A 16514-nucleotide genomic window follows, 5' to 3' on the forward strand; every position below is an offset into this window, starting at 1 on the left:
AGGATAAGATTACTAAAGAACCCCACCATAGAAGCTACATTACTGCCCAGACAAAAATAGGAAATTTGCCTTATGCTTCATCTAAAAAGGCCCGATTCAGAAATATGTGTACAAATTTAAGAACTAATTCAAGAATCTCTACAATTCCAAGTAACTTCTATATATAAGAAAAAAAAAATCTAGCACTTAAAATTGCAAGTATACAGAGTGTAAGTAGACAGAGTGTCTGAAAACTGAGATAACATCAGCTCTCTTTTGCAACAAAACAAAAACCAAAGCCAGGCCATGTTTAAAATCGCCACTAAGTACTAGGTGTGGTACACTGTTACTATTGCACTTCTATGCAAATTAAGAATATCTTTAGAATCTGGAGCCTTAGTTCCCAGCATAATTTCAATCACCTACGCAAACTCATGAGTTCGGTACTCTCAAAGACTTCTATCTGTTTAAATAAAAAAAAAAGTATTTAAATATTTTGGGCAGAATGCAGATATAGTTGTGATGATCTAATGACACAAGCGACACAAAATCTGTTAGAAGGCATTAAAAAGCTCAACCTCAAGTTGTGGGAAGCTGGCAGAGGTAGAGTGAGCAGCGTTTCTTTCTCAGGAAAAGCTTAAAGCCAGCGCAGCAGAATTGCTGCAGGCTCACCCCAGCATCACCCACATGATGCACGAGCAGCAGGCGTGCACTCAGTATGTAACCCTGAAACCGGATTGACTGATTTTATCACACCTTGCCAAGGAAACAAGGTAATGGCAAGAGTTTGGCAAGTTAATTCACGTGTTATCTTAGGCCAGACATCTTTTGGATAAACTATTCTGATGGAACTACATTTGTTCAAATGTTCAGACGTTTGCTTGAAGCAAACAGGAACAACACTATCTTCCTTTTTCAAATTATATTCAACCTCTTGATACCCATTACTGTCAAAATGTACTTACAATGAACTTATCAGAACTGTGACACTTGAAGAAAGCATCAATTAATTTTAAGGTAACATACGCAGTTACAAGCAGAACAGAAATTTGAAACGTGGACAATTAATGCAATTACTTACCAAAGATACAGTAAATTCATTAGAAAGCAAGTAACACAAGCTGGCAGCTTTTCGGACCAGGTGTTCTTGACTAATCAAACTGGGAGAAGCACCATTGGTACCATTTCTGTACCTCCTACTCTGAAGCGCATGAAGACTGCAGGCTAGAGCAGAAACAAATATAAGAAAAGTTTATTTTTCCAAAGAGCTTTACAGCAAATGAAACTTAAAACTTTTGTCTGTTTCTAGGTCTAAAAGCAGTCAAACATTACACATGCAATTGTAGAATAAAGACAAAATTCTCCACTATTCCATTTGTGTCCAATTAATGTTGGATTGAAACAAAACCTCATGAAAATACTAGTGACCAAAGCACAGGTTTCGCCACGTTGTCTCACAACGTCTCTGATAGTGCCTTGACCATGGCAGTGACCAATACACAAATCCTTCCAAGAAAGATAAATGATGATGTGAAAAACTACTAGAAACATTCCACAAACAAAAAACCAAGTTTACTTTAAAACAGTTTTTGCTAGGGTAAACATGGGCTGAAGCAGGAAGGGGAAACAGGGTTGTGGGGTCATGCAGGTGTTTTGACTTCACAGGACAAGAAAGTCTTTCCTTGGTAAGCCCCAACACATACCAATAATGGCCTCTTTAATGAACACATGAAATACTCCATTGCTGTAGAAGTTGAGTTCAAAGACAGCAGGTATCATTGTGCTGGGAGTGATGAAGAACTCATTGTTTCGGCTAGTGTTTGTGATATTTACACAGTTCCCCAACAAGTGGATGGCATGCATGACAACATCATCCGAGTTCCCTGAAAATCCCAAGTCAAAGTCACGGGCTAAGACCTCCTCCTTCATGGAAAAGAAATCTTCTACCAATCTGGAAAGATCAGTTCCCTAGAAATAAAATCAGAATCACAAAGTGAAACAACGTTTTTTGCACAGGAGTTTATCCGTAAGCCACATAACCATGTATATAGCAAATACATAAACAAGCCATTCATTTTCAAAAATCCAAAGCACAACAGTAGTAGCAGAAAACCTTGTTGTCACAGAGATATTGCTAAAATAGTCCACAAGTTTTGAATTATATGCAATTACATTTTAAAGCCGTGCAGCTATTTGAGAATCCATGTTTTTTGTTTGCTTCTTGGTTTATTTCACAACCTGCAGAGACCTGAGTTGTTCTTTAAGAACATGTTAGAGATATCATATTTCCATTGCCTATGCTATAAAATGAATGATCAATTATCTGGGAATATTGCAATTAGCAGAACTTCTCTTCAATTGTTTGGGGACATGAGGAAAAGCTTTTCCTCAAGCACTTCCTTTCCTTGTTTTTTGTCAAGACGGCTTCAGATCACATTGTAAAATGCTCCTTTGATCCCGCTGTTTCAGGAAATTGGAAAGACTGGACTGACAGGAATAGCGATACTGTCCTTGACTAGGAAGATTATATATCTGACGTTTTTCAATTTGTTCTTGATTTATGTGCAATAAAAGTTTCATATTAGAGGCAGAAGGAATTTCAGAAAAAATGCTAAACACATTTCTAGGAGAAAAAGAATTTCTTCCATGCCCCATGCACAAGACTTCAGTTAAACATTAGCATCATTTTGCCATCATGGTATAATATTCCAGTACCATGGAACCAAGAAACAGCAAAACTCATTTGAAAATTAACAGAAGAGTTGCTAGCATATTCAATAGTGAATGTGTTTAAGATCTAATAAACAATCTTAATACAATGAACCAAAACAATGTATTCTTTTAAAAAAGTGTAACTACATTTTGAATTACAAAAATCTATTTCCAGATGAGTATTTATTATCATCCCATCAATAATGGCTTATCTTCAAGCATCCAGTACCAACTAAAATATCAGCACTCAGATTACCTGAAATCCACTTTAATTTAAACGCATCTTTCTTCTTTTATCAGTATCATGGAATAGTAAAATGAATACTGTTTTCTTAATTAACAAGGCCAAAGTAATGTTTGACTATTTAAAAGCAGCATGGAAGCCTTACCTGCCTGTGTCTGTACAGCAGCAAACAGGCAACAATGTGGGTAGACATCACAGCACAGGACTTGTTAGCAGCTAGAGGTAAACAAGATAAACTTGTTAAGCACCTGAGAAGTTCAAAACATCATTACAAGTGAAAGAGTACCTATTACTTAAAAAAAAAAATAGTGGTATTGGCACAGAACTGTACCTTCTGAATGAAATAATACAAAATGTATTATGTCTATATAGTAACAATATTAAAGCAATCAAACTAAAGTAAATTGAACTAAGCAGCCTGAGACAAGCTCATGTGTTTACTAAGCTAAGTACCATTTTGTATGCATCTCTCATACCACAAATCACAGATCTCCTCACTGAAGCATACCCCACATGACCTAGAAAACCTGGCAACACCGGTCTCTGCAGCTAGGTGAGTTCACAGGAGTACTATCTTAAATAATGCCATTAAGACACTGCAATAACTTCTTACATGAAGTGATAAGAAATCAGTGTATCAATATGACAATCAAACACTTTGGAGTACAGCAAGTTCAGTATACTAGTCCAAGGAATATAAAAGTTAACAAAACAAACAGAATAAAAAGCTTGTACTTAATCAGAAAGAGTTTATTAAACTTTGAAGAGGAGGGAGGGAGGCAGGCAAAGGATGGAGAACTGTCAAGAGAGCATTTGAAAGTCATGAAATGATCACCTGAATGGAGGGAATTGGGAAGTATGACATTACCAAACAGCAAGTTAGTTCATGCAATCAGCAAAACAAGCCAGGTAGATGATAGTGATAATATAACACTTACTGAACAAAATATGCTCAGCCAAGTTGGAGATCAGCTCTCTTCTAAAGGGTTCACTGGTGATATCCCTGGAGTTGGGAAGTGAGGACTCTGTACCTTCATCCATAGTATCATTAGGTCTGAATACAGAATAAAAATTCCCATTATGACACATAGATTTTGATCAAAATGTAAAAGCCTAGATGGATTTTATGTTTTTAATACAGTAACTGAACTACAGTGCAAAAAACCACTACGCAGTCTGGTAAGGGCACAAAAATATGCATAACAAGCACCACAAAAATTTTAATATCTACCAACTTTTCCAGATTATTTCTTCACACTAAACAATCATCCAAGATAAGACTACCACAAGAAAAACTGCAATAGAGAACATTTCCCTTGTCCTATTGGCTATTCCTGACTTTGCCATTACATCATTGACACCCCACAGCTCTCTTTCCTTCAATGAATATGGACAACAGTAGACTGAGCAAACCTGCCTAAAACGCAGATTCCAGCCCAGCCTCTCTAGAGGCTAGAAAACAGTCTTTTGCATGGACCTACAACTTTCTAAAGATAAATGATTGTCTCTACTAGGACCACACAGGTTTGTAGAAGTCAAGCTAAGACCTCAACTACAATGTCTATCCGTGTAACAAATGCAGATCTACTCCTTGAGCACAGTTTCGTATTTCCGAGTGACAGTCACCTCCTTGAGCAAGGGGCACTCATTCACAAGTCCTATGTGCTTTGGAATTATACCAAAACCCACCTGAAATGTTTGTGAGGTTTAAAAACAAATCTTTCATTTTTCATTAAGCGTGTCATTTTTTCCCTAAGTTATTCCATAAAATTTACAATTAAACCAACAGAGGTCACTAATATTAAACAAAAAAAAGCCTCCTCTAGCTTATTTAAACAGAGCTCCTCAGAAAGAATGCAACTCTCATAATAAATTGCACAGTTACAATTGTGTAAGGTTTCAGTTTTTCTATACACAATTAGATTACCCTTGGGGACTTCAAGCACTGCTTGGAATGTAATGCAGAACACTAAGACGACAAATAAAAAACCCCAACCTGTCCTCCCTCTCCTCAGCAGCCAAAAAATTTCTACCTTAATGGAAGTATAGCTGGTAACAAAGCTTGTTCCAAAGAAAGAGGAGCAGGCACAGGTTTTTGGCTTTGGCTGTTTACATATTCCTGTTAAGAGAAGACTTGTTATTTTTGGTATTTTTTTCACCTTATTCTTACATTCAACTGATAATATTATAATAAAGAAAAAGGTAATTAATTCCAAAATGCAACTGTGATTAAAAAATAGCTGACACTAAAAGAGCAGTAATAAGGTCACAGAAATTAAAAGTTTTCAACAGTTTATTCACTTTTGATTTTGTTTGTTGAAAAGGCAAACTTTCCATAGCACAGGATCTGTACTTCATAAAAACCATTGCAACAAAACCAATACATAACCCCTGTCAGCACCCTGCTGGGAACAACTACTTTGAGACTAGCTTCTCCGCGATTAAATTAATGAGAACTGCCTTCATTAACATGAATGAGAGCAAAGTCTAATACCCTTTTAGAACCAACACTGAGACTGTAATTATTGTGTGCTGCTGCTTTCCTCAAACACCAGGATAGGGAACTTCTCTATAGGTAAACATCAGTGTAGAAAGCCCACTTGCAAGACCCCTCACAGGGCTACAAACTAAAGCACCCAGAACACAGGCAGGGTACTGCATGCTTGCAATTCTTGAATGCCAAATTTCTCAAAAGCCAAACATATCTCCTTACAGGTTAGCATTTACATTACTCTGCTTTCAGGACACTGTGTTCTTTCAGTTTCTATGAAGACTGATGTGGGAAACTAAAGAGCCACTTAACCTGCTGGTCAGGAAAGCAGCTCCCTCCCAGGAAAGCTGCTTAAAAGACGTTCACAGCCAGCTCACTCTCTTCTGCTTCTAAGCCTGTGCTCACAGAACTGCAGATGCTCATAATTAACCCCCAAAGCTCATCTTCTCTAGACAAACCTGCAGTGACATAACTACATCAATTTAAAAATACAGTTACATTTTTGCAAATTTTGGTTAAGGCATACTTAAACAATTTATGTCATTTATTACCTTTCTGGAGTACAAAAAATGAATACACATACAAATGAGACCTGACAGGTTGCTAGGAAAGTATAGAGTGATTAGCATTTCACTAGATTAAGAGGGCAGATAACCTTCTTTTCCTTATACTGATCTGAGAACAATTGTTAACTCCCTACCAAGAATAGCCCAAGCCTTCTCCTTTGGAAGAGAATTAATATCTTTCCCTACTATGCTAATTATAATACAGCGCAGACGCTCACAATAATTTTATGCTGTGGTAATTGAACCCTCCAAAGCTCTCCAACCTACTGCTTTTCTGAGAGAAGTAGGGCAGAAACAAGAACACCTAATTAATTTGAATAATGTTCTAGTAGGTTGTTGTTACAGTAGTTAATCTTATTAAAGTCACACTAAAAATAAGGTATACTGTAGCAGAACACAGATAAATGAAATACAGGTAAGTTAAATATAGTACTAGCAGATACTGCAAAGAGATCAGCGAAAATTTAACAGTGCAGGCAGCTAGTACTGCACCACCCCATTCCCTGAGAAACTACGCAACAGTATTTGGTGAATTAGTGTAGATAATAGTTGTAAGCTAATAATGAACTATGACTTTCAAAGAATATGCACATTTTTATGACATATTATCCATGATACTTTTATAGCTACTAATTTGCTCAGCAATTTTAAAAATCCAGTGAGATAAATGTCCTTCCTTAACAATAGTGTAAGCCATTCAATTACTCAAATTGGAGAACAGTATTCAGTTTCCTTCAACTCCAAACGTCTCTACAACTTAAAGAATTACTACATGGTACAAGGATCATTTTAAAGATTGTTTAGTAAAACAAAACAAACAAATAACCCCAATGAGAATACTTATACTATTTCAAAACTAACACAACCCTTTATATCAACTGTGAGACTATTTCAGCGTAACACAAATGTGTCCGAAGACTCACACCTTCAGCAAAACAGGGATGCTTTTGTCCCACTGGAATGGACTTCAGCAGACAATACTAGTGAGGACAGCCCACAAAGAGAAAAATCAAAACAAATGCGTCCCACTATTGAAACATCAAAAATGTCAAAAATGTCAAATTTCAAAAGAATTTTCAAAATATCAAACTTACTTTTAAGGAAAACGGTTGTGCAAAATCTACTCTGACACACCCATAATTCTTCCGCAGCATTCTGAAGACTCCTCTAGCTATACTCCAAAGACTTTCATTCTTCTTAGGCTTGCCCTGGAAAACATGGGTGGTTGTTTTGGGTTTTTTCCAATTTGTGATTAAAAGGTTATGTTTAAAATTAAATGCACACAACAGCAGACAAAACAAGGCTGAATCTTTTGACACACCTTATAAGTTCAAGTAAATCTAGAAAAGAATTGTTTTCCATATATATCCAGTTGAACATATTATTTGTTATGTCATGAATTTGCATTTAGAAGTATGTCACCCATACCTCAGCACTCCCTGTCTGAAGTTTTGTGATTCACAGCTCTACCTCTTCAACACTCACACCAAGTACATGTGACAGAGGACTACTAGCACAACTATGTAACACATTTTCCTGCACATAAACAGAAAATCCCCTAGGCAAAACAAGTTGTTCAATTGCTCTTACCAGCTGTTCACTGTTATAGTGACCTTCAATTATGCGATCATAGGAGATTCCCACGGGTATAATTAGGACGTCAGGAGTAGCATTTGAGAAGAGAGCATCTACCACCACAGATAAAAGACCTGCTCTAGCTCCAGATGTCTTTCCACTTCGAGACCGTGTGCCTTCCAAGAATATTTCTAAAAACTGCTGCTGTCTCAACAATTCTTCTATGTGCTGAATACAAAAAGATTGGAAAAGAGGGAAAAATAAATACCTAATTATACTGGCAAATTCACATTTGAAATATATTGTCAGCAACTACTTCCTTTTAAAAACATTGGAAGATCACGAGTTGGCATGAATACTTATCAAAAAATCAAAAGCAATAATTAATGCTTGACACAAACCCAGACCAAACTGCAACTGAATTTGCATGAATATACAAGCAGTATAATACCATTTGTTCAAGAACGGCATCTCTAGCAACAGTTGATCTAGCTGATTTGCATAAGTCTCTTCTGGTTCCTCAGTACATACCATCTTCCAAGATGCAAATACAGCTATTATACTGAATGGCACAAAGGATTACATTAACCCATCATAAACAGAGGTTTCCATTAAGTTAGCAGAATCAGTGTAGATATGCCCCAGTACAAATCAGAGAAACAAGGCTTAAGTTTAACATTAATTCACAGAGTATTAATTCCACTTCCTTTAATAAGGATCATGCAAGGTGAAAATCTTCTCATCCTCAAAGGTGCTGGGCATTCAATTCTCTTTTATTCCATACATATAAGACTCCACACAAAAACGTATCCTGTTGTTGCAGCATGAATCCCAAGACAAATTCAAAGCAGTAAAAAACATCCCCAGACTGCTGGAACTCACTTTCCCACTTGCCACCCGACTGAAATGCTACCTGTGGAAACAAAGAGAAGAAATACATACCACATAGAGCAAAGCTCTGTAGAGGAAGTCCTTACGACCATCAGGACTCTGATCTAACTTTCGACGAATGAAAAATCCTCCCAGCTTGCGGATCAATGTGCTACACAATAAAGGAGAATTATACTGATTGATTTTAGTTTGCAGGAAGCTACTACACATCCAGTACAAAATTCCAAGCACACAAAAGGAACTGAAATTACTGAAATTCCCAGAGACTAAAATGTATTACACCATTTGCACATGATGGGACCACACAAATATTACTCTATTTAACTTAAAAATAGGCTTCTCTACACTGTCTTGCTCCATTTCACTCCCTTGACAGTCCACTTCCCCTCTGCAGTGACCCTAACCGGGAGACTATTGTACATTGAGATGTTGGTGACCCACATAACAGTTAACCTGAGCTGGCCCAAGTTTGTGCTGTGCTGAACGTGCAGCATGGCCTTTGTGCCCATGTTGCACTGCACACACCCCTGGGCTGCAGCATCAGCTCAGCCAGCTGATTTTAACAGAGGACCCTGCAGGTAGCTCCCTCTTGGCACCAGCAATTACGACACCTGCGTGGCCTTGCCCTTATCATCTAACAGTACAGCAAGCAGTTCTCATGAGAACATCCTTTCTGCTTGACAGAAGAAATGATGAATAGTTGTTTTCTTCTGAGAAAATCCTATGCTAGCTCGAATGACCAAAATGGGGTAACGCCTTCTGTGGGCAGGGTCCGCACGGTGTGCTGTGCGTGAATGGGAGGCCCGCTGGATGTTGCACAGCTTGGGGTTCCCAGCAACTAAAGGGACATTAGATTACCTACACTAGTCTCTCTTTCTTTATACACTAGCCCTAATAAATAGCATTTTAATTGATACTTTATGAAGTCTGAATGCTTTTCTTACTGCAATCATCACAGATGAGCACGTACTGGTGCAAAACACACTCTAAATCAAGGCATCCACCTTCTTTCCTCATCACTTCCTGCAATACCCAGTGGCTTTTCAGGAATCAGTTATCTCCAAATTCTGTCTCACTGGCAAAACACTACCTGAAAGACCTTCTTATGCTCTTCAGTCACCAGAAATATAATTGAAACAGAGACCAAACTGGAGTACTTTCCCAGAAAGTATTACTCACTCAGTACTGTCACTGCCTATTAGCTAGCTCATTAACCTTCTTGAAGAATAGCTGACCATTCACAACACTTTTTCACATACTTATCTTTCCTTAGTCACCTACCCACTTTGAGACTCCTGGAAGAAGGGAATATCCTTCCTCACCCTACTTAGGTTATCACAGAATTTCTCAGAAGGGTTTTGTTATGTTCTCTCTCTGAGCATGTAACAGTAACCAAAGAAGTTCTACATGATGGCTCAATAATACTCAGATTATCTCACACTTGGACATAAGATATATTGCACAACAGGTCACCTGAAGATGCCCTTACCTCAGTCTTTTTCAAATTATAAGAGGTTATTACCTGAAGATGGGGATGTTGAGGTTGTTTCCTGCAGCAATGTAGGGTGCTTTGATGTTATGGCAGAAAAGAATGAATGTAAGGAGCAGGTAGTCAATGTGGGACTTGTGAACAGGCAAGAAGATAAGAGGCAAATTCATCTATGGTGGGGAGAGAAGGAAAAAAAGACAGAAGACAGTTGGTAAGAAATGTGGAATATTACTCCTTTTCTCAAATCCATCATTGAGGTTGCTAGCAGCATATTATCAGAAGCGATGGATGGCACCAAGCCATTCAGTTTGTTTACTTCTGGTTTTCACTCAGCTGTGACAATGAGACCATTTTAGTCAACTGTACTTCTTAATTTTCATGAACTGTAGTTTTTAGTTGTATGCATTACAACAAACAATTATTAATATTCCCAGTTTCTTCAGACTCACAGTATTGAGACAACAATCAAACAATAAAAGGGTTGTGGCCAAATAATCAGTGTCACCCAAGTACTGCTATTTCTTTCTATTAGATACCAGCAAGGACCTATGAATAGTGGGGTTCCCAAACTCTGTAATCAAAGATAACAGAAAATATTATAAACGTTTTGTTTCTTTGTTTTATTTATCTAATCCATCTTTCTAAGGTAAACCCTGCAAAAAGAATAAATTCCTTTGAGTGTAAAGAAAATGGTAGAAGTTATTTTGTTATTAGAAGTTATTTTGATCAACTCCAATAAATATTGAAGGACTGGGAACAGATTGCTAATAAGAAACAGAAAAAGTTTATTTCTTAAAGATTTTTATTCCAAATTCAGGTAAGAATGAAAAAATCCTAAATAGACCTACTAATTTATTACTGGCTGCCTCAGCACAAAGAAAGAAATACTGCTGGATGCTGATCATCTGAGATAATCATTCAGCCCGATAGTTAAACTTTGATCCTGAAACAAAGGTAAAACCAGAGTTCACACAGTACTTTAGGTTACAAGACTCAAAGAGCATTATATTTAATTAAAAACATAATTTCACAGATATGAGACAGATCTATCTACAATCTGATATCATACAGACTTAGCAGAACTCTCCTAAAAAGAGAAAGTGCTATAAACATTAATAGAAGCTACATCAGAAATCTGCCTTACTAGATTCTTTCCCACCCTCCCTTACCTCTGTTGCTGCTTTGACCATTTCTATTTGACCTCTGTGGACCTGAATATTCCAGAAAAAGCTGTTAAACAACTTCAGTAACACCCAGCCAGTCAACCTGAAGGAAGCATAAACACAGCTCAAAAGTTCCATTCATTGCTGCCTCTGTTTTATATTGCTTCTATACAACTAAAGGCAAAGCCATAAAAGCTGATTACTTTATATTCAAACAAAATTATTATAAAATCCAATTGCTTAACAAGTTTTTGTCTATCAGTTAAGCCATGGTTAGTAGCCATTTCAGTCTCCTGCAGTTATAACACAAAACTTGTTATTGTCAACGTCAGTGAAGACTGTTCAAAGGGCAGACACCACTTTACATATGGGGCAAGTTAATGGAGGTCCTATGATCAATTATAATAACTAAGCTAGTTAGGTGACAGTGTGTGTCTGCTCTTGTGGAAGAATTTAATATAGTTACAAAAAAATATAGGGTCTGCATCACAAAAGTCAGTGAAAGGGACTAAGAACATGACAGAGACAAATTCATCCTTAGTAGTAAAGGTAGACACCACAGTAGACTATTTTATCTAAGATAAGACTCTCTCTGACATAACTACAGGTTATGATATTCAAAGGGCTGCTGGAAAAAAAGATCTTTCAGAGTCTAAGATGCTGCAGCTGGCTGCTCTTGCTCGCATCAGCCTGAAATAACAAAGGATACTAATATTGGTCTAAGCATTAGCACCAAGCCTAGTTCCAGGACCAAAAAAAAAAAAAAAAAAAAAAAGTGTGTCTCTATTTAATCTTATGATAAAAGATTTATCAGAGGGTTTCTGCTGCATCTGAAAATGAAAAATAACTACCATTTCATTAGTTAACATTAGAAAAGGGATTTTATGAATAATGTATTATTTTTTAGAATAATTAATTATTTATGAATAATGTGTTACAAGCTCTGCTGGTATAATTCAGAGAGAGCTTGGCCATCCTTCTACCTGTTGACAATACTGATGAGCCATTTTTCTTACCTGATTAAAGCAGGTGACACATTTGCTACCATTTCCTGGAGAATTTTCCTGGCTTTTTTCTTTACTTTGTTGATAGCTTTAGGATCCGTCTGAGCAAAACTACCTGGAGCACTTGGTTCAGAAGCTTCATCTACAATGGCCTTTTGGACTCTAACATTAAAATGTAAAACTTATGAGACAGTCCCACAACAGAAGAGTTCAAGACACAGACAGCCCTGCTGGAAATGAGCTACATATTACTACAGAAGTAACTTTGCAAGCATAAGAGAACATGCACACTGTGTACTCCAAATGCATTAAATTTAATTCAGTAGTTTTCTAAGCTCTGATTAAACACGTGGATGATGGATGAATGTGCTCAAAGCTGACCATATAAAACAGTATGTATGCAGTTCACAGGTACTGATATTAAGTGACTGCCAATTTTCAGAAATGCTTAATAAGGTTAAAAATGCAGAAAGAACAGTTGAAAAATTCTCCTTGTTAATATTTTCATTTTCCTGCCATAACAATTTCACTTACCTCATGAGGTAGATTTATGCAGTTGCTATTTTGCACTTCTACAGTATCTTCCCCCTTGAATTCTCAGTTTTACAAAGTGTAACTAAATTTTATAAGGGCTATTTTCCCCATTTAAAACATATCTAAGAGAGATTAAGTGGTTTAACACACCATAACGGTGGCAGAACATGGTCCGCTTTTCTTTTCAAAAGCAACACTATCATCTTCAGATGGGACTCGAACATTAAAAATTCAGGAGACTTAGAAATGTTAATGTAGGCAGTGTGTGGTCTCTGACAAAAGTAGACTCAAGGAGTGGGCATGCAGTTTAATTTCTTTGTGTCCAGGGAAAACTGATACCTTAATAACTAATCAGGGGCTCAATGTGCCATTTAAAATGCAGTACATGAAACAGAAAACAAGTTCCACTAAATAAAGGGTGGGTATTTCATTCTATAGCCTTTTTCCAGTTTTGCCTCACGCTCTTGGTGTACACTCAGGGTACTCTGAAATGCTGCTTTCCTATTATTTCTGAAACACTGACAATTTCTGATGACTGCAGTATGACTTTAGTGGTAATGATTTACATGAATTAGATAAACAAACGTTTGAAGAGTTCCCATGTAGCAATTTATTTTTCTGTGTACTGTCTGCTGTCCACCCACTATGCATGATTCGTTTGGAGATTTATAATTCTTAATCTCCCCTCTTTTATTATTCAAACAGAAACTGCAAGCTACACTCCTGAAGGGCTGTGCTGAAGATACTCTATCTTCTAATATTTTAAATAGTCTGATTTTCAAAACCTGCTGTTTCCAAATTCTTAAATCATATTATAACGTATCAGTCATACAAAAAATAGTTTATTTTGCATTATCTTACCTGCTGTTATTCAGCACATTTTCTGTCAGATTCTTGGCAAACATACCCTTGTGAACATCCCTCTCTTGCACAAAAAGGACATAACAAAGGCGTCTTGCGAGCCATCCTCTGTACCTACAAAAACATGAAGCGTATTTGAGTGTAACTCTCAAAATATTTCACTGCCAAAAAAATGAATTTTAAAAATACCTAAAAATACAATTAAGAAGCAAAAGTAAGTAAAGTTTTATGAAGGGCTGACTAAAAGCTTCTGTATCGTCTAGTAAATTGTCAATATGTTAATGCTACAGATGAAATAACTGATGCGTAGCACAAAATATCTGAGACAACTGAGGTCTGCATTACTTCAATTCAGGTTGACGCTGGCCTTAGAACATCCTTACTATCACAGGAAAGTAGCTACAAACCAGCACATGCATTTTGTCTGTCTGCTGGAACCGACTCCCCAGCTGAGCGAGGACAAAAGATGTAGTGCCCATTTCCGATTCGGTGACTTTCCACCAAGGAATGCAAATGCCCAGCTACGAGGTTTGTCAACTTCTTCAAGATACACTGAGCCCCCTTGGGAAAGCTGCTCACGTTGTATGCACAGGGTAAACTCTCACAGGCACTTTTGAAAAATATGTCTGCATTAGCCATCGACACTAAAAACATGTTTTTGGTAATCTTTTCTTCCTTTCCAGTGTTTTTAAGCACCCAGTCCTATGTGCCTCCTCTGTACCTTCTCCTTGCAAAGTTTTAAGAGAAGCAGAACCGCTAAATAATCAGTAAATCTCTCTACCGTTCAAGCATTTAAGTAATGCAACTTAGCTGGTGTGGCTGGTCTCTGCCTTTTAAATTAACTCTGTCCTCTACTCTCTGGATCATATAAGCAGCAATCTCCTGCGAAAATGTTATTTTGAATAGTTTTCCTAACATCAAAGAAGATGCAAGTGACATGGGAAGGGATAAAATCCAGTCCCCAGCAGTGAATATTCATTACTATTTTCTCTCCTCACATTTCCCTACCTCACTCACCACGTCAGCACTGGACAAGCCACCACTCATGGGAGTTACTCCACAAACCAAACAGAGCTGGGACCCCCAAACATCAGGGCTGATGTGATGGGACAGAACTAACAGCTGGAAGAAGAAATAAAACTGTGGCTATTCCTAAGACCGGAGCACTCAGTATTATGCAAAAACCCTGTCCTAAGGACTGCCAGTGCAATGCATCACCGATGCTCCAGCGAGTGTCCCAAACCAAACTGTGGGTGGCAATGCTCATGTTGGTTTCCACGCTGGAGTGCCGCCAAGGCCTCACTCCATGTTGTCACCTGAGTTACTGATCTTGGCTGTTACACCTCCCTACTGCATTTCAGTAAATTTATACATGTGTTAAAACCAGCTGGGAAAGATGAGAAGGAACTTTTACACTGTAGAAGGCCAAACCACCTGAGCGCACAGCCACTCGCACTATAATTAAGATGAGTGCAGATGCACAAGCCATCAGCACAGTCTGACACGTAACGGTTATACAAATATTCAGATCATCTCAAAGGATAAAGAATTTTGCTATTCATGCTGTCAGGGAAGTAGACTGGTGACTCTGTTTTAATTGCTTTTCCATTTTCTCCTTCCCATTGGAGTTTGAGCACCTTATTCATTCTTCTAAAAAGCAAAGTTAAGGATATGCTTCTTTCTGACAACAGTTTTGGTGACTATGAACTTATCATCACAACAGTGTACAGCTACTGCAGGGATCTGCCAAGGTATAAAGGCTTCTACATTCATTTTACAGCTTAGATACGATGTAGTATAATTAGAAAAATCTGTTTTCTAATCATGTAGCAATGATAGAAGACAAAACCCACACAGAATAGACCCAGTCAAGATATATTATAAATTTGTCATATTCACATCTCAGAAAAAGGCTGTGGTAATGTCTCAACACAGGTACAGTATGCTAGCAGTTAAAGAGAATCCCTCTTGCTTTCTAAGGCCAAGAAACTGTGACTATGTAACCCCACGGGACCTCAGAACTTCATTAAAATTGTCAATTTTCAGACTATAATGACATTCTGAGCTAAAGGCATTTTATTTCAGACTAATTCATTAACCCATATTTTGTTGCCCTTGTATTTCTTATTTAAGTACCTGACCATTCAAAAGCATTCAAGCATTAGACTTCTGAAACTAACTGAAGTTAAAATTAAACACTATTTCTGTTATTTTTCTGTATTCTAAACTACAAGCTCTTAAAAAACCATAATGAATTCAAATTGAAGAAAGAACAGCCTCTACCATTAGCTTCCTCCCTCTCAAGCACAGCACAATGCTGCCTTTCTTCTACACAGACACTTTGGCTCATTTCTTTCAGGCTGCTGGCCTCTCTTTGTTTGCCCTGACTCTATGACACACACTGCAGGATCTGCTTATGCTAATGACTACTGTAAAAACCTTAGCAAGCATTATTAACTTTCCAAAGAACAGAATAAAGATTTTTGTGTACTTCCAGTATCTTCATCCCAGAACATAAGATGTATTTCCAATAGCGCAAAGATACATGATCATTTTTAGGTCATATCCACCATCCTTCAGGAGCTGCACTCTGCCACTGAGGCAGAGGAGAGACAGCCTAGTAAGACACATTCAGATTTAATTGTCATTAGTGATAATAGCCAACGCCTAAATTGTGAGCCAGATCTGCTCAGTAAATTAAAATGCAGCCTGAAGTCATTCTTAAGCATGGGAATAAAACAGCTCCTCTCAGCATTATGCTACAGATGCTGCCATTTGCACTAAAGGAGAAAGGATTTAAACATGCTCTGTTTTTTGTGAAACAGGTTTGACCCTTACGCTCCTTGCCTACAACCCCAAAGGACTTTGCCCAGCTCCCAAATACACACAGCCGGATTTAACAAGTACATTACTTTCCTGAAGTCAGCATCAATTCCCGCATTTTAGGACAGCAATATATATTCACTCAGTCCAGGCTATCCTAGAGGTTTTCCTGCCGTAAGACC

At 37.6% G+C, this 16514-nt stretch overlaps 1 protein-coding gene across 1 annotated transcript in view; it reads right to left on the reverse strand.

The window, feature by feature from the left end:
- Nucleotides 1-16514, reverse strand: part of GPAM (glycerol-3-phosphate acyltransferase, mitochondrial) — a 32046-nt gene that overhangs the window by 7812 nt on the left and 7720 nt on the right. Inside the window, exons 5-16 of the mRNA XM_068397454.1 lie at nt 13510-13623; nt 12127-12276; nt 11117-11213; nt 9981-10117; nt 8510-8609; nt 7583-7795; nt 7087-7200; nt 4969-5054; nt 3874-3989; nt 3081-3151; nt 1683-1947; nt 1061-1203 (exon numbers count right to left, since the gene is read on the reverse strand). Coding sequence (XP_068253555.1) covers nt 1061-1203; nt 1683-1947; nt 3081-3151; nt 3874-3989; nt 4969-5054; nt 7087-7200; nt 7583-7795; nt 8510-8609; nt 9981-10117; nt 11117-11213; nt 12127-12276; nt 13510-13623 — 1606 coding nt within the window. The remainder of the gene's footprint in view (nt 1-1060; nt 1204-1682; nt 1948-3080; nt 3152-3873; nt 3990-4968; nt 5055-7086; nt 7201-7582; nt 7796-8509; nt 8610-9980; nt 10118-11116; nt 11214-12126; nt 12277-13509; nt 13624-16514) is intronic.

Source organism: Nyctibius grandis, chromosome 4, assembly GCF_013368605.1.
Source record: "Nyctibius grandis isolate bNycGra1 chromosome 4, bNycGra1.pri, whole genome shotgun sequence".
In the NCBI taxonomy this organism is placed as follows: domain Eukaryota; kingdom Metazoa; phylum Chordata; class Aves; order Nyctibiiformes; family Nyctibiidae; genus Nyctibius; species Nyctibius grandis.